This window comes from Phalangium opilio, unplaced genomic scaffold (assembly GCF_054372755.1).
Source record: "Phalangium opilio isolate 3A_F unplaced genomic scaffold, DU_Popi_V2 ptg000089l_1, whole genome shotgun sequence".
Lineage (NCBI taxonomy): Eukaryota > Metazoa > Arthropoda > Arachnida > Opiliones > Phalangiidae > Phalangium > Phalangium opilio.
The window spans coordinates 8,353,169-8,372,848 of record NW_028324194.1 but is presented as its reverse complement, the minus strand read 5'-3'; the positions used below and the strand labels follow the sequence as shown (position 1 = coordinate 8,372,848).

General features: G+C 38.5%; 1 protein-coding gene across 1 annotated transcript; it reads right to left on the bottom strand.

Moving 5' to 3' along the window:
• Positions 1 to 8,163: 8,163 nt before the first annotated feature.
• On the bottom strand, positions 8,164 to 10,301 carry LOC149647368 (cytochrome P450 4V2-like). Its single transcript, XM_089849644.1, has 8 exons — positions 10,244 to 10,301; positions 9,836 to 9,905; positions 9,605 to 9,731; positions 9,369 to 9,542; positions 9,130 to 9,303; positions 8,859 to 8,925; positions 8,610 to 8,789; positions 8,164 to 8,291 (listed from the first exon to the last, which is right to left on the bottom strand). The coding sequence occupies exons 1-8, from the start codon at positions 10,299 to 10,301 to the stop codon at positions 8,164 to 8,166; spliced, it is 978 nt and encodes a 325-aa protein (XP_089705770.1).
• Between the last annotated feature and the right edge of the window lie 9,379 nt (positions 10,302 to 19,680).

Genomic DNA, 19,680 nt, shown 5'->3' with positions numbered 1-19,680 from the left:
GGTATCACCACGTCATCTATAAATTAAAACAGAACCCTTTGAGATTTACGGTTTTGGGACGTCCAATTGGTGATATGAAATACCAATCAACAAGTCTTCGTCCAAACGTCTCGCAAATCCCGGTGCCGGAGCGTAAAGTCTAGCTGCTTCCTGCCAAAAATTAAACCAAATGGTTAGACTCCTTCTGTCTAAATTATCCAATATTTTCTGAGCCCAATAGAAACATTTTTAGAATAATAACCTTGGCACAGCAGTGACGGTCATACTACTTTTTTACTCGTGTCAACTATTTTTACTATAAATATACTAAGATCTTTGTTGCACGTACTTTGATGACGCAGTCTAAGTAGGGTAGTCTTTTGAGGTCATCTAGCTCTACGGGTGATTCGTTGTAGGAACCGAGCACTTCGTCCAGTTCTTGATGAACTTTCATTTGGGCCGACTCGTTTTGTCCCAACAAAAACAACACCCAACTCATATTAAGTGCCACCGTGTCGTGACCCTAAAGATGTTACAATAAGTCAGATGCTTCAAAGTTCTGTACAAAGTAAGCTCGTTTTTTACCCCGAACAAAGCCACCTCGACTTCGTCTTGAACGTCTTCTAACCGGAAGTTGTCGTCGCTTAGATGCATCTCCAAAAGAAAATCCAAAAGTGAAACCTTTTGTATAAATTCGGGAACCTCTTTGGGAACTTCTTTTTCCAACGCTAAGAACACGGATTTTCGTTGCTCAATAATCTGGCAATGGGGGAGTGAAATTTAGCCCGGTCTCTTGTTGAGACGATACTTCGTGTACTGACCTTCATTGTCAAATTCCTGGCGTAGTCGAGGGCCTTAAAGTATCGTTTACCCGTTGGACAGAGTTTGAAAATCCAATCGACCAAGTAAAGTGGATTTAAAAACCGAATTGCGACGGCACTGCTCAATCTAGTGGTTTTTAAAAATGGTAAGTTCCCCACTGTTCACAGTGGACCACCTGTACTTACAAGTGAATACTTTCCAAGTACTCAGAGTCCTCGTTGTTCTGAATTCCCAATTGAACTCCCATCGTACTTTCTGCAAAATAAAATGTCCCTTTTAAATTAGCTTTTCAACTTGCCAGGATTCTTAGAGGTAAAGTTGTCAAAGAATTAATGTATTGAATATCCAGGATTTGCTCAAGAATCGAAAGAAGGGATTGTGAATCGTTGTGGTATTCGAATTTTACGGCATCAGATTCGCGAGAATATGGAGACAGAATTTTTGTCACGTTAAATCAGTTGTTAGGAACCCTTGAACTTGCGGTGAAATTTTTTACCTATAACGACGTCGAGTGCGCAGTAGCTCATAAGAGGCAGAATGTCCACTTCTTGACCCTGTGTTTTAGCTAACTTGTTCGCTAGAGTCAGGGCGCATTCGTGAAAAATGGGCGAGTAAGAGTTGACCAATTTTGGATGCAATGATGGCGCTATTTTCTTCCTGCGATCTCGCCACAATTCCTTCCCACTACAAAAGTTCCATTCAATTTCAACTTTAGTCTTTTTTATCAAAAAGATATTACATCTTTTTACCTGGAAAATAGCCCGTTCCGAAGCCATGGTTTTATGAAATGGTAAACGAATGACTTCTCAACATTTTCCTTGTTAGTCATAAGGCTCTGCAAGAATAAACCATCACCTTGAAGAATAACTCGCAACTCTGTCATAGCAAGAATCTATTATACATTAAAGCCGTCTGACCAATGACTATACCTCCCAGGCTTCTAACCGGTCGATTTGGGTGTTGGATATTGGGTTTTTGGGCTTTTTATCTCTAGTAGTCGCGCGCGTTATAGAAATTGTCATTTATTATTAAAAGAAGTCTCAAATTTTTCAAAAAAGTAATAAATATTATTTCATACTTTTGAAGTTGAAACAATAAATATTTTAAACTGTCTTTAAAATGAAATTTTTCTAAAATTCAAATTCATCAAAATTGAAGATCACAGTGATGGTTTTTTTTTAATTCGAACCCTGGTGTTGGCTAACAAAAGCCAAAGTGTTGATAAGTTATAACTCGCTAGGAGGGTATTATCCCGATGGGCTGGCGAACAATGGCAAGTCCATTTTCTGCTACTTAATATACATATTTTACCTGAACTGTGGAGACTTTGGATAGAAACACAATATTCTTGAAAAAGAAGCTCGTTAAGAGAATTCCTTTTTTCTCCAAAACCGAATAGCCACGAATAACCTCGAGGTGCACTGAAATTGAAAATCAGCTAACAACTTTTCTCGTCATAACAATATTAACACTTCGGTTAGCCGACAAGGTTAAGTTAATTAACGTTAATGCAAAGATGCGAAAAAATAAAAGATAAGTGTCGAAAATTAGCTGCCTGAAGTCCAGGTATTAAACGTTTCAGTTTGAAAGACTTTAATATAAAAGATCAACTATTATTGGACACAAATGTCAACACCAATGTTCAATATTTAGGGTCAGGGTGTTCACATTTACCAGCGACTATACTCATTTGGGGGTCCTCCTCTAAGGGGTTTGGGAAATGGGATATTGCGGAAAATTTAACAGATAAAAATCTGAAAAAATAGGGGATTTTGTCTAAAGAATCATATTTCATATCCTGAAAGTTCCAGGTTTCTAACGTTAGCGGAACTAAAGTTATACAAAGATTTCTAAAAAGTGTTCACTGTTACTGTACCAACCCTACGTCCTGAAACCAATATTCTCCAAATATTTCAATAGTCTTTGTCGTAACAGACAGTTACTTACTGACAGTACTGGGGACATCTCTCTTGTGGAATCGTAGAAAGCGTAGCCCTTGATAGGTGCTGGCGTAGCCAAGACCAAATTTGGGTATCGACTTCATAGAATTGTAAATTTTAATATTCCTCGGAATCGACGTGACAAAATCGTAGACGAAAGCCAAAGCGTAAGATACGATCTCGAAAACATTTTCCAAAAATTTAAACAAGGATTTAAAATCAAATTTCATCTCCAATTTTAATTTAGACTGATCCTTTTCAAAGAGAAAATTTGTAGTAATCAAGTGAACTTTTTAATAAACTTTAATAATATACCTAGGCCTAGTAGCGATATTGTAGAGCGCGATACCGTGTGTCGCGCCAGAATATTGTGTTTTAAATTCTTGTATAAGAAACCTTCACTCAAAAACGAAGACTGTCGACAAATTGGAAATGCCAATATATTGTTTACGTCGCATGTTCTCACTTTTTCCCTCTCCAAGTGACTATGACATCACGGAGAGGTATTACACTGGACGTATCTGTGTGTGTGTCTCTGTCACCGCGTTGGCAGTTGGCAGTTTCGCAAATCGGAGCAAAAGCGTTCGCAGAAAGCAATTTTTGGCTTCTACTCCCATCCTTAGGATTTAGATGTACGCGGCGATCGGCTAGGGTTACGAGAAACGTCTAGCCTTCCAATGGCAGGGCTTCCACTAAAAGTTCACTCAATTAAGGTTTTCTTATCATTTATTATCAATCGCTAATATACCCTACATTTCCATAAGATACTAAAGAGGCATAAGCTAGAATTCAAACGTCAACAAAAGATATGTTCTTAAAACGATGTAACTAGAATTGCGGTAAATTACTGAGGATTAAAACTATTAATATCAATTATATTTATTTTATTACTTAAGAAAAACCTCTTAATTGCGTCTCGACTCAGAGAGGTTTATTTTGGTTTCCCAACTTGCTCATTCCTAGGAAAGGGTATCACATGCTTGTTTATTAACGTGATTATATGTCGTTTGGTATTTTAATTATTGAGGAAAATCAGTTGATATTTAACAATGATTGAAGTGATTAATTTTTATAAATAATTTTAAACAACGTCATTTAATGCAAATTTTTTGAAAAATGGTAAAATTTAAAAAGAAAAGAAAAGAAAGCCATTCCAATTAAAGGCCTTTTTAGAGGATAGAACGTTTTGACTGCTAATTAACGCCCATGGCAAACCGCTTTAGGGGGTGACATTTTTCAGGGACGTTACTCTTAAGTAGTTGGCAAGAAGCACTATGTCTAAGAAAAAAACAGTTCCAATTCGCCAAAACTTGAATTAAATGACAAGGCCTACCAGAAATTATGCTAATTCTCCAAACCACTTCACAACCCGAGTCATCAACGATTAGATTTCTCTGCCGGCGGATTTAGGTTTTAGTGGCAATTGGTCAGCCTTTGCGTCACGCGATTATGACCTGGCTAACACCACCAGCCACCCGGACTTGATTACTCCTCGCCCTAACTTACTAACTTAGTAGTTTCTGTGCCTAAATGCTCTTTCGGTTCCTTGTAATTTTTGCGACTATTTTTATTTTTTGTTGTTTTTACTTTTTATTTCTCCGCTGTATATATCTGAAGATTATTTTTTTCTTAGAGTGTGCCTTACTGGGTTGTTTATTAATTGACAAGGTGGGTGGCGCTTAAAACGTTTGGCCGTAAAAATTTATGAAAGATTTATCCAAGTTTTCGCTTCGCAAGTTGGGCAAGTTGATAAAACTATTTTACTCATCTAGATGAGTCATTTAGTTGGATCGTCTGAAAGAGCCTTAATAATTAACAAATGTTCTAATTTTCATTTGTAATAAGAGATCATTTATTTTTATTTTAATATTTAGATAAGGGCCGTTTTTTTAGGTATAATTTAGTGTTTCTTAATTCTTAACTCTTCTATTGAAACTCTATCAATTAAAAGCGTAAGATCATAAGACATGTTCCATAAATTTTTCATTGGTCACTGAGTGCTTGTCATGAAGTGACGTAGGTCGTAGATTCGAGGTAAAGCGACGCCTGGTGAGACGCTGTCAAAGGCTTAGTAATGCAGACTAAATAGGAAGGTGGAAGTACCGCAAAATTATCCGAGTGTAGTCAATTGGCCATATGTCTAATCAGCGCCACGAGCGGATGGTCTGAGAACTACTCCCATAGAGACTAGGTATATTTAAGAGGGTTTTCAGAATCATCACCAGGTGGCTCGAACGCCGCGCCATCTGACGGAAATTCTGCAAACCCGCTTAAATATACCTAGACTCTATGGGAGTAGTTCTCAGACCATCCGCTAGTGGCGCTGATTAGACATATGGCCAATCCCTGGTTGTCGTTCTCGAACTAGCTCGAGCTGTAAGTCTCTAGCATTACGAACTTGTAAAGGTATAGTGTCATACATATAGAACGAAAATACCGTTGATTGTTTAATTTAAGGTTAAGTTAAACATTAATTGGACTAGACACAATTCCCTTAATTATATTTTGGGAAAACTCATTAGGAGTCATTAAATCGCGAGCTATTTAATTTCATCCTCCTGTGGTTGTGGTTACGAGAATAACCTACAATTTACCTATATTGAGAGAATTTGAATTTCGTTCTAATTATGGTTTGTTACAATTCTCGGGAGAAAGTTATACCTCTTTCTTAAGGATTGCGATTAATTAGCAGTTTCAGTTTAACCATATTAAGGGAACTCTCTTTGGCTTTTATACCACAATGATTAGTTAAAGGGAGGGTGAAGTGGAAAATAAAGTGATTTTTTATCATTCTTTTACTAATTATAAGACCAGTCTGCATTGTGAAACATTCAGGAAATACTTCCGAATGATTTTGGTTTCTCAACTTGTTCATTTCTAGGAAAGCATATCACATTCTCGTTTATAAACGTGATTATATCTCGTTTGACTTATTAATTTTTGGGAAAATTAGTTTATATTTGAAAATTTTTGAATTAAGTCCAAGTAATTATTTTTCATATTTTCAATTCAACGTCACTTAAAGTAATCCTTCTTTCTTTCTAAAAAAAATGGTAAAATTTCAAAAGAAAGGAAAGCAATTTAAATTAAAGGCCTTTTCAGACTCCTTTAGATGAGTCAACTTGAGTTGAGTAAATTAGTTGGGTCGTGTGAACAGAAGTTGCTTGCGCAAGTTTAATCATCAAATTAAAAATTGATCGCTGACTCAACTTTTTCATCCATCTAGTTGAGTCAAAAGTTGTATCGTCTGAAAAGGGCTTAAGGGTGGCAAAGTAGTACCATGACGTTAAAGGTTGTAGGTTAGCTGTGGCATAGGGGCTAGCCACCACCCCTCTATGCATTGTAAAGGGACCCACCTGTAAATAAGCCACAGGCTTAGTGTGGAAATCCCTTCGTAGACAAAGCTTAGGAAAAAAAAAAAAGACTCGGATTTGAGTGTCACATCTATATAATTGAAAATCCGAGACTAATTGACTAATAATTAACGCCCATCGCAAACCGCTCAACTAGAAGGGTGCAATTTTACTCTTAAGCACTGTAGGAAAGCACTATGTCTAAGCCTGATGCCCACTGAATAGTTTTCGCGCGTTTTGCGCTCACGCGCCCATATATTTCAATGGACGCGTGAGCGTGAGCAGTGGGCATCGGGCGCTCAAAAAAATTGATGGATTGCTGTTAGTGCAATTTGTCTCCAAAACGGTGCTCTGAGAAGGAGAGTCTGAGAGACCAAATTATCCGTCAGCCCCCCTTTCAAAACCGGTACCAGTGCTGTGGCTCCATATGAGAGTACCGCACATGCGCAATCGGCGCAACAGAGAGGGGGAAAAATCAGATAAGTTTTCTTACGTTTCGGTAAGGTATTACGGCCGAGGATTAGGTGATCCTCGCGCGTGCTTACAGTGCCTTGGTAAATTAACCTTAGCCTGAGCTACAGTAACCACGCTGATCTCTGGTGTGAGCCTTTAACCGTCTTTTCGTATTTACCCTTTATGTCGTCTGACTCCTCAGCTGTGCGCCGAGGTAGGTGCGCGTAAGAGCTATATCGCACTGGGCCCTTATAGTTACCTTCCCCTTCTATCTTTGACTCTCTTTATTATACGTCCTCACTGATTGTTCGCACTACACTTCGACTTTTAAAAGCTAATTTTGGACAGCTAATTTGGGAGGCTCACACTGTCTCTTGCGGTGCGTATATACGCGAGGGAAATTGTCTTCGATTTGCTTTTCCTATGGAATTAATGGAATGTTCAATTAGATACTTTTCAAAACTCGCGGTCCAATATAAGGAAACCTTTAGTTGCGGCTTTAGGACTAATGGATCGATAATGTACTTCTAAATCAACCTTATTCCCTCTCGCCGGAAGTTAGACACTTTTTTTGCCGACTACCCAGCCTACGCGTTCATACAGAGCAGATAATTTCATCGTTCATCTTAACCCGCAAATCAAACAACTCTTCTTACGTGATGAACCACCAGAGGCCTTATTAACGAATCACGGGGCTTTCTGATAAAATTATCAAAAACTCCAAACAAATTCGCAAATTTCTGCAGTGTACGGGTGCTTAGTTCTTTCCTCGGCACTCAGTGATTGATGTTAGTTATTTTACAATCGTGATGAGCTAGGCCTAATCTATCTTGAAATTGTAGTGAGATTTAAACCAGTGTTATCAAGAGAAGGTGTTGGAACCGAGGGTCAAGATCTTAACGCGCTGGATTTTTTCCAAAGCAATATCTTTAATGAAATTGGCATTCATAGGTAAGTGTAAAGAATATTTATTAATATTTAGGTAAAACTTAATACAAGAGCATTTAGGTACTTTTCAAGTTAAAAATTTGTTACTGAATATGAAGTATGACGCGTGTTTAGTTGAATTTAGCATTAAAAGAATTAGTTTTACAGGCCCGGTAGGTCGTTGCAGATAAGACCCGAGACCCGTTTGTAATGTTAAACGAATTTAAATGTGTTACGAACCTTAAAATTTATCGCACTCCGAAACATTTTTATTCCTTGTCTAATTAGACGTTGTACCCTAAATTTCTAAAACAATACCGGCATCCGCAATACCTCGTCTAGCCTCTGGGTTTGATTTGGGTGGTTCTTAGTCAAGGTGGACATCAACCGCGTGGTGCTAGCTTCATTCCCAACTTTCAACAAGAGGCGCTTCTGGGAATGGAAGCCGTAACACTCAATAGGCTCCCTCCTCCTGTCTTATGATTGGCTCTTTGAACTACGCAAAACGCATCATGGGCTTGTTGCGCAACACCCAAATCAAATCGACAAGTAAGAAGAGGTATAGCATTCGGATTGTTGTTTAGATGCATTGTTGTACCTTGTACAATGTAACACTTGAACTGCTTAAGGAAAGTAACTATTAAAATGCTAAGTCGAAAATTAGACACGATTAAAAAAAAAAGATCGGTCTATCGAGGCAGAAAGGTGACGGGAAGTCCGCCAATCGGTTTTTGAACCATTTCAAAGGATAACAGAATTTTGTCTCGTGGTAGCGTTGATTTTACGGTGAAGCGTCTTAGAATCGTGCTCAACACCACTTTCATTTCCAGCAATGGAAAAAGAAAGACCAGTCTTGTATTTTCAAGGAAGTTTTTTTTTTAATTCATGTCAGTTAGATGCGTTGATGACGACACTGTAGCCCATCACATTTTAAACTGTCAGAGTTCTGAAATCACTTCGTCATGGAAAATTCAACTGTTCTATTGTAGTTATGACGCTAAAGCGCGTCTACTTTTTGTGACTGGTAAAAGTTAAAATAATTCACGGTGATGCATCCCATTAGTCGATCTAAGCAATGATCGACATCTGGCTAATACATTTAATGATCTAAAATAAGGTTTTTAATTTGAATTACCCGGGCATCCTCTGGGTCCCGATGAGAAGGCGAGAAAGGCGAAAGGGTTAAGGGATTTCTCGGCGTTGGGCAGAAAGCGTTCGGGCAAAAAGAACTCGGGGTCCGAGTAGACATCCGGATCACGGTGAACTTCGTCTATAATTACGAAACAATCAGTTCCCTTCGGTACCACCACGTCACCTGTCAATTAAAAACCAAACACTTTGAGATTTACAGTTTAAAGGATGTCCAAGTGGTGATATGAAATACCAATCAACAAGTCTTCGTCCAAACGCCTCGCTATTCCCGGAGCCGGAGTGTACAGCCTTGCTGCTTCCTGCCAAATTTAAACGAAAATTATATGACACCTGTCTGTTATCAGTGGGTGGCTCGACACGCCCTAAATTCTGGCAATATTTATTGAGCCCAATAGGCCGTGTTTTAGAACTACGTATGGCTCAGCTTTGACGTTTATATCACTTTTATACTTATGTCGTAACTATTTGTGTTATATTTAAAATAAGTCCTTGGTTTCACGTACTTTAATGACGCAGTCCAAGTAGGGTAGTCTTTTGAGGTCATCTAGCTCTACGGGTGATTCATTGTAGGAACCAAGCACTTCGTCCAGTTCTTGATGAACTTTCATTTGTGCTGACTCGTTTTGTCCCAACAAAAACAACACCCAACTCATATTGACTGCCACCGTGTCGTGACCCTTTAACAAGTTAAAATAAATGAGGTGCTTCAATGTTCTGTACAAAGTAAGCTAGTTTTTTTTACCCCGAACAAAGCCACTTCGACTTCGTCTTGAACGTCTTCTAACCGGAAGTTGTCGTCGCTAAGATGCATCTCCAAAAGGAAATCCAAAAGCGAAACCTTTGACTTAAAATCCGGAACATCTTTAGGAACTTCTTTCTTCAACGCCAAGAACTCTGATTTTCTTTGCTCAATAATCTGACAATGGGGGAGTGAAATTTAGCCCGGTCTCTTGTTGAGACGTTACTTCGTGTACTGACCTTCATTGTGAAATTCCTGGCGTAGTCGAGGGCTTTAAAGTATCGTTTACCCGTTGGACAGAGCTTGAAAATCCAATCGACCAAGTAAAGCGGATTTAAGAACCGAAATATGACGGCGCTTCCCAATCTAGTGGTTTTTAAAAATAGTTAGTTCCCCGTTCGGGCTTGCCTCTGAAATAGGCATGAACTTAATTCAACCCTTGCTGTTCTCTGTTGACCATCTTTACTTACAAGTGAATGCTTTCCAAGTACTCAGAGTCCTCGTTCTTCTGAATTCCCAGTTTAACTCCCATCGTACTTTCTACAAAATAAAACGTATCTTTTAAATTAGCGCTTGTTTAACCATGCCACAAGGAGAATGATCAAACATCAAGGTTATATATATCAGACTTTTTTGCCGTAACCTCTAGTTCTGAAAGTTATGACGTTGAGATTTTAAACGTTCCCAACGGGGCTCGCCTGATTGTAGAGATAAATTTGTAAAATCTCGGCCACGACCAAGTGCGAGATGTTGTAAAAACTGTTAGGAGGGGAACACTTTGGGTGTTCAACTGCCGTTTACTCTACAGTAAATACATTCGGCCTCGTCATGGGATGTTAACTTTCATGAACACTAGAGATGAACCTGACACAGAATACCCTCACTATCGTAGGCTGGAAATAAATCTCCTTGATGTTGATAATTCCCTTGTTTCATTACGTTAGGAACCCGTGAACTTGTGCTGAAGTTTAATACCTATGACGACGTCGAGTGCGCAGTAGCTCATAAGAGGCAGGATGTCCACTTCTTGACCCTGCGTTTTAGCTAACTTGTTCGCAAGAGTCAGAGCGCATTCGTGGAAAATGGGCGAGTAAGAGTTGACCAATTTCGGATGCAATGTTGGCGCTATTTTCTTCCTGCGATCTCGCCACAATTCTTTCCCACTACAAAAGTCCCATTAAATATCAACTTCAAGACAAATTTTAAGAAAAATAAATATCTCTCGATTTCTCTTACCTGGAAAACAGCCCGTTTCGAAGCCATGGTTTTATGAAATGGTAAATTAATGACTTCTCAACATTTTCCTTGCTAGACAAAAGGCTCTGCAAGAATCAACACTGACCTTAAAGAATAACTCCCAATTCTGTCGTAGCAAGAATGTAATATACAATTAAAGGCGTCATAAGGTCTTTTCTATCGCGGAGCTACCGCTCAACTTTTTAGCGAGTTAAGGGTAGACATATTCATGATCAAACCTTAGATGTCTTTGCCGTCTTTTACCTGAACTGTCGAGGCTTTAGATAGAAATACAATAGGCTTGAAAATGTAGCTCGTTTTGGAAATTCCTTTTTTCTCCAAAACCGAAATGCCACGATACACCTCGATGTACACTGAAATTGAAAATGAGCCCTTTCAATAATCGGAAACAAGTTTTCTTGTCATAACAATGTTGACATTTTGGTTATCCGACAGCTATAACGTTATTCCAAAGTGTCACCGAACCAATCTTTGCTCAGACGACAGTGACCATTTAAAATCGGGTTGCAGTCGGCTGACAATAGTCTCGAAAATAATAATAATAATAATAATAATAGCTTTTTTCCTATGAAGGGATTGTCCACACTAAGTCCTTGGCTTGTTTGCAGGTGGGTCCCTTTACAATGCTTAGAAGGGTTCAGGGGGGCTAGCCCCGTCTGCCCCAGCTAACCGTCAGTGCCCTAAACTTACTATTATCGTTAACCTCAGCAAGTTTTGAAGGAAAGGAGAAACTGGATTAGACTCTTTAATTGCTCCCATTAACATTGCAGTTAAGTTAATCAAATTGGAAAATTAATGAATTGAAATGAACTAGCCTACAAGCAACTTTATCAAATATTCGTAAGACATCGAAGTAAATAGTTACTCACTGACGTTACAGGGCATATTTCTCCCGTTGAATTGAAAATAGCGTAGCATTTGAAAGCTGCTGAAGTATCCGTGACCCAATTTGGGTATCGACTTCATGGAATTGTAAATTTTAATGTTATTCGGAATCGACGTGATAAAGTCGTAGAGAAAAGTTACTGAGTAAGACACGATCTCGAAAACATTTTCCAAAAGTATTGCGACGGATTTAAAATCAAATTTCATCTCTGATCTTAATTTCGATTGATCCTTTTCAGAGAGAAAACTTTGCATTTGCTTACTCGCAGTAATCAAGTTAACTTTAAAGTAAACCTTAATAACGTAGTAGTACGATACCGCGCCAGAATATCATGTTTTAAATTCTTAACAGGATTATTTAGAAGAAATCTGGACCCAACAAGGGACAAAAAAACAACAAAGACAAATTGGAAATTAATTATGCCAATATTTTGTTTAAGTAGCGTGTTATCAGAAGGGAATAAGAGAGAAGGGACACACTTTATATCTCCATAATGCTTTATACTCGTAACAACAGTCTTACCAACCTCAAGTCAACTACCCTTCACTGATTGGCTATCTAACTTCTGTCGTAGCTGTGACGTCACATAAGGTGACGTCTCGGTTGACGTATAAAAAGTAGTTTTGTTTACAAATTTACATTGAAGGAGATAAACATGCTGATAAACGAAATCAAGCTGTGCAATTAATTTAGATGCACGGGAAATAGATGGAAACTAATTATTCTGAATTAATATTAAAAAAAAAATTATTTCCAATGAAATACATACTTGAGGTTATAATTACACAAGAACGAAACATCGACCGCCCTAAGCCTTTGGAGAATGAAAATCTAGCAGACAAATAGGCCGCCTGAGGCTGATACCGCGGAGAACTTAAAGAACTATTTTTGCAGTAAATTGGTTAAAAGCTGTGTACTTGCGCAAAGTTTTCGCGGTTTTCTTGAGGTTGGTCGGACTCTCGTTACCATAGCAGGCTCTAATGTCTCCCTTCTCCCTTATTCCCTTCTGGTGTTATAGCTTTTTACCTCTCCGAGTGACGATGACGTCACGGAGAGGTATTACACTGGACGTGTCTGTCTGTCTGTCTGTGTGTCTGTCTGTCTGTCAGACCCCACGTGACCGCGTTCGCAGTTTACAAATCGGAGCAAACAAATACCCGATTTCCGGAACGCGTTCGCGGTAATTTGGCCATTCATCTACCAACACCAGTCTTTACTAACTGGCTTCTAAGGACCACAATCTGCTAGTCTTTGTCCATCCCACATGGACACTAGGCAGTCCATTCTGGCTTCTTTTCCTTCGTCATCGTTTGGTTTCAAGATATACGCGGCGATCGGCTAGGGTTACGAGAAACGTCTAGCCTCCCAATGGCAGGGCCTCCCACCATCGGTTCACGCGAATGCGTTTTTATCTATTATTGGTTTCAAGATATACGCGGCGATCGGCTAGGGTTACGAGAAACGTCTAGCCTCCCAATGGCAGGGCTTCCACCATCGGTTCACGCGAATGCGTTTTTATCGTTTGGTTTTAAGATATACGCGGCGATCGGCTAGGGTTACGAGAAACGTCTAGCCTCCCAATGGCAGGGCTTCCACCACCGGTTCACGCGAATGCGTTTTTATCTATCATTATAATAATGGAAACGAATCGTATATATACCCCAAAATTTGAAGAAAGCGGGCAAGAGGGGTACCCTTCACTTTAAACGTCAATATTAGCAAAGTTTCGAAAGATAATAGGAACAACTTTATTTTAAACGATTTAACTATTTTTAAAGCTATTTATTGGCGATTAAAATAATTAATATCATTTATATTTAATTAATCATTTAAGATAAACTTATTTCTATGTAATTACACAAGTGAGAGTTTATATAGAACGAGTAATGAAGATTGCATCCGAATCGAAACACTACACGCATATCAAAGTTAATATAAAGCGAGTAGGATGATAAGATCTCTTACAAAACGATAACATTTCCTTTTTGCAGAATATTAAATGGAAATATTTTAAATATTTTTCGGCATTACGATTCTTTTAGTAATTGTGTAGCTATAAAGCTCTGTTTCATCTCAATATTCCAAGAATATCTTTTGATATTAACATTTCAAATTTGGTGTTTACTTTTATTTCAGCTTTACTACATTTATATATAGTGTAAACGCAACTTTTAATTTCACTACATATTATGGCTTTTAATACTTTGTCTCTCTATTCTAGAGGGCCGGTAGGCCCTTCTAGATAAGATCCCACACCCTCCCGTAATGTTAAATGAAAATTCACAGATTTTCGCCGATTTTCCCATAGGAATAACATGGGGTTTTTGGTGCTCCTGCACATCGAATCATTTAAAAACTAAAGCGAAGTTACGTTTCGGAATACTTTCAAATTAACAAGTAACTAATCAAGGTGTGCCTTTTTCAAGTTTCATGAAAATTAATTAAGTCTAAGTATGTTAATTTAATAAGCGTTGAAGCGATTGGGTCTATAAAATAAGATGCCCTAGATTTAAGCCAGAATTGACCTTGTTTCGTGTCCTCTTACAAGAGGTGTTAACGGTTCAGAGTGAGCCGAAAGTTAAATACACACTTCAGTGATAGATATTAGGTGCTCATTAGAATTATGAGAATACACCGGGAATTGTTAAACGATTAAACCTTTCGTAATATCCCGCCAATTTGAGCTACGTATTTCCGGTATTTCTCATTGGCTGGTGGACCCATGGACGAAGTAATACTGAAGAACCAATGGCAGCCCATTACTGCCCCCATTACTAAGCGACTAAACAACCATTGTAAAGCTTACTTCCCCCTTTTGGAGGGGGTTATGAAAATGCGGAGTCAAATCCCGGAAAACGCTAGCGCCAGGGATAAGGGAGTTGAGATGGATTGGAAATGATGATGGGCGACCTGCGGCACCGTATCTCTCCCAATGTACCTCGCGCACGCCCCTACCCTTCGGTAGGCGATTGCTAAGTGCTGCCGCGTAGCGCCGTTTTATTTGTATGAGAACTAGCTTCTATTTTTAAGATAGAGGGAGCGCCCTTTACAATTTCGTCCAGTACGACCCTACCTAACCGCTGAGCATGCTGGGAGGACTACGGTGCCGTAGGTGGGGGTACACAGGCAAGACTTTAGCTGCTTCCCTCGTTAGAACGTTGATTCCCCCACTATCTGGTTTGCTACTATCTGCCGCTAGAAGGCGAATTAACAAGTATTTTTCAACTCTCTCCCTCTGCCATCCGTCCTTCAGTATTTTTTCGTCCATGGTGGACCTGTGTTTGGAAAGTAAATTCGTCTCGACTCGGAGAGGTTTATTTTGGTTTCCCAACTTGTTAATTTCTACGTATCGTATCACATACTCGTTTATAACCTTGATTATATGTTGTTTGGTATTTTAATTATTGAGGAAAATCAGTTGATTATTTATTTTACACAAGGTCATTTAATGTTATCCCTTTTTTTCATAAAAATGGCAAGATTTCAAAAGAAAAGAAAGCAATTTAAATTAAAGGCCTTTTCAGACGATGCAACTTTCAGACTCATTTAGATGAATCAACTTGATTTCAGTAAACTAGTTGGGTCGTGTGAACGGAAGTTGAACAAGTTGAATCACCAAGTTATAAATTGATCACTGAATAATTTTTTTCTGACTCAACTTTTTGACGCATCTGCTTTAGTCAAAAGTTGTATCGTTTAAAGGGTGCCAAAATTGTACCATGACGTTAATGACTCGTATTTGCTTCAAGAATCGTGACTAATTGACTAATAATTATTTTACGCCCATCGCAAACCGCTTAACTAGAAGGGTGAAATTTTGCAGGGACGACGTTACTCTTAAGTAGTAGGCAAGCACTATTCTATGTCTAAGAAATTTTATTTTTCAATTCGCAGCCATCTTGAATGAAATGACACCCGGATATATACACTAGTTCTCTGTAGCCTCATTCACACTTACAAGGGAAACCGGTTCGAAGCGATTCAAAACGATTCCAAAGTTAAGTGTGAACAAAAGTGATACTCGAGAAGCTAATTACAAACAGGGCCGGAAATAAGCGCAGGACACTGGACTTGCCCAATAAAATTTTAGAATGTCCCATAATGTTTCTAAAAACTAAGGGGGTCACTGGACATTTTGACCAATAAACTTTCCGTAGTTTTGATGGCTTGACTATGAAGATACGACAGTATTTTTGCACACTCCAGTGGACAATGTCCTATAATTTTTTCAGTCAAAGGGGGCGTCACTGGACACATGTCCTATAAGAATTTTTCTTTATTTCCGGCCCTGATTACAAACGAGGTTTCGTGAAGTTGCTTCGCGAACCAACTTAAAGCCGCTTTGGATTGGAAGCTAGTCCCTCGTTTTCTGTGGTATTTCAAATGGGATGAGACTATAGTATTAAGCTGGGTATTTTCGCCGGCCGTCCCTAGCAGACAGCACCAACAAATGCATATTCAGACAGCGCTAACAGAAGCGTCTTAAGGCGTGAACCGAGGCTGTGGAAATCGCTTCGAACTAGCAATAAAGAGTTTTTCAAAACTAGTTGGGCAAACGATTTGTCAACCGACTCCAGTGCAAGTGTGAACGTAGCTTATATTCTATGGGCAGGCTTTTTATAAAGGCGGCTCGAAAACGAATAGAAATGTCCCGAATGTAGTTCCGAAGACTTCGTTGAAGAAGTTCGGCTTCATCGCTATTATATGATGAAACTGAGCGTTTTTACAAAGACAACAAAGTAAAGCCTGATGCCCACTGGATTATTTTACGCGCGTTTTGCGCTCATGCGTCCAAATATTACAATGGACGCACTAGCGGGAGCCCCGAAAGAATTCCTCGGTGGGCTTTAAACAAAATTGACTTATTGCTGTTAGTGCATTTTGTCTCCGCAATGGTGTTCGAACTCTTTCGTATTACAAGTGGTTTGTCGAACTGATTTGAAGGAATTCCAACCCCCTCCCCCAAAATATCCAGAATTGTTTTGTGGTTCCATGAAACTTTGGTCGGTGAAAACCAGCCTTAACAAATATACGTCTGAAAGGCGGCTTACAAATTTTGAATTAAAGCCATTAGAGAAAGCAATTACCTTTCTTATTATTTATTATTGAAAATAAAACTGATTAGCATATTATATTAGCATAATTACGTGAAATTTGACACGTCGAGGAAGCTTTTGTAAAATTACGAGAAACTATTATAATTATTTTACCTCTTAAATATGGTACAAACCTTTTTTCATGGTCAATTAAGCTGTGTTGACAATTAAACGGGTATCCATACAGAACTTGTTTGACTAGACCTAACTAGTTTTGAAACCTTCCTCATTACAAGTTTGAAGCGTTTTATTGAACACAGAAATTATTTTATCTTTTCGATATTTAATTGGATGGATTCGTCATTTTAAGATGGAGCTTTTCATACATATATTGGCAAAATAGATCTTTTATCCAGTATATTTTAAAATATCTTTAATTTTAAAAATGCAGAATATTTTAAAATAACTTTAATTTAAAAATGTAAAATACCGATATTATTTATTTCCAAGATAACTTAATAAGATATTTTCAAATGTTAGAAAGAAAGAAAGAAACTATGAATCCAAATATTCTTTAAGAACTTTATTTTTCAAAATTTCTATTGACCTGTGGCGTCTTTTAGAATAGTTGCAAGTGTCATCAAAAAATCGCTCAAATTTGAATTGAAATTATCCGGGTTTGAGTTTAGGACTTTGTTAAGACTATCCGTAAGCGTCATAAGAGTATCTCCGACACCTGTCCCTTGTTGGTTAACTAAAGACATTACGCATCCCACGACGACACCAGCCTGTTTATCAATGGAGTTCCTTAAAGGGAGAAAACATCATTTACGAGCGTTTTGATCCTTTTATGACCAATGACTAAATGAAAACAGTTTAATAAATTAAAAATTATTTCAGAGTTGCCATAGAACACCATTATCAAAATAGTTCAAAGGGCAGAGGTTTTAAAAATTACTGGTAACTAATTTAACTAGGTCAAGAGTGCAGCGTTTACACTGATTACAATGAGTGACTAGCGTCTTGATTCATTTAATATGGCTACCTGAATTAACTGACCAATTTAGGTCGAGTTTAAAAATCAATTTCCAATATTACTCACGCTGAAGCTGGGCATGATTGAATAACTGTAAAATTTAAATTCGTAATTAGAAACTTTCAAAAGTATATTTTGCGCTTTACCCGTTGCAAACAACAGGGTGAATTTTGGCTCATTAGTCTTTCATATTTTAATAGCCTATGAGCAATTAAAAGATTTAACGTATAAGTGGCGCGCAGACGCCTTAGGTTTGTACTACTAAAAACGGCTTAGGATTTCTCCCTTGTGGTTTACATCTTACTTTGGTTTATATCATCTTAAGATGCGCAGTGCAGCGCAGTCAGAGTCGAGATGGAGAGACTAAATAACAATAATTTTCGGGATTATAGTAGAAAGGTTTATAAACTACGACAAATATGGCTACGGCGTCTTGGGTTACAGATTTAGCAGTGAGATGTATGCGTGTAAAATGCCTTAGCCCTTTTCCTAGAACAATCCCAAAGAACTAGAACTTATTTGGGAACTAAAAAACTCATTGATTTGGGGTGAGAGCGAATGAGCCAACTGCACTGATTATATTTACTCTTAAGAACCTGAAAGTTGAGCGGACACTTGGAAGATACCGCAGATGACGACGACCAAACCGAGAGCGATGCCAGAAATCAAAATTAATCCGTTCATTTTTATCAGCGATGAAATCTCTTGAACAATAGGAACCTATAATCAAGGAGTTAAATTAAAAACGTGCGTGATCTTATCACGACTCTTTGTGGCTTCATCCAATAAATTGCACCTCTACTCGTCAATACCAAATTCTCATTGGTTAACCCAGGGTTCTAACGTTACTAAGAAGACAAGGGTCGGTAATTGAGAAAAAATTCAAATTATTTCGCAAGTAGGTGGCCAAAATTCGAAGATTTTTCAATAAAAATCTGGCGAAAATGCAAACGGAAAAAATAACAGCATCATGTTAACGCAATTAGACCATCACGTTAACGGAAAATAGACCATCACGTTAACGGAAAATAGACCATCACGTTAACGGAAAATAGACCATCACGTTAACGGAAAATAGACCATCACGTTAACGGAAAATAGACCATCACGTTAACGGAAAATAGATCATCACGTTAACGGAAAATAGACCATTACGTTAACGGAAAATAGACCATTACGTTAACGGAAATTAGACCATCACGTTAACGGAAAATAGACCATTACGTTAACGGAAATTAGACCATCACGTTAACGGAAAATAAACCATCACGTTAACGGAAAATAGACCATCACGCTAACGGAAAATAGACCATCACGTTAACGGAAAATAGACCCCATTGCAGGGGGAGGCGCAGTAGCTTGATAGTGTTAAGATAATGCATTGAGTATGTGGACCCAAAGACACTAGACAAGACTAAGACGATGCCAGCCCACCAAATCCCTTACTATTTGAAGCCGAATCTATCACCTTAAAAAAACCAGGTCGTCAAACACCAAACTTTACTTAACCTCCGATTTTTGAAAACAGTCTATTTTTGCAACTAAACGGAGACGGCGGAAAAGTGCAAGTCATTCAATAACTCTCCGCGCATCCCAGTCTTCCTCAGCCAGATGTAAAGCAAGTTCCGCGTATAGCTTACCCTTTTAGAAGCTCTTCCGTCAAGTTCGGCGATGATCAATAGTGTGGAATGTACACGTCGTGCCATCCTATACTCAATTTATACAGAGTGAAGCACGTGTTTCAACTAAGGGGGATGGAAGTGTTTTAGCACTGCCAAAGGTACAGTACATTTCGTTCCCCGCTGAAACTATTACTGCAACGCTGAAATTCTCATAGCTCGTTTCATCGTTTCCCTACCGATTCTGTCCCTGATGAGAAACAGCCTTGGAAGTTGTTATTGAAAGCTGAACTAGGCCATATTGCAAATATAGGTCACGATGATAGAGCACTAGCACACTTCTACCAAAGAGAATAATGCCAAGAGGAGTAGCGGATGAATTAAACCCTTGTTTTAGGCCTCTTAGGTTATTTTCCTCGGGCCAAAGGCAACGTCAGACGAGTTCACCCGAGTTCACTACACGCGGAGGGAAGCTAACCGG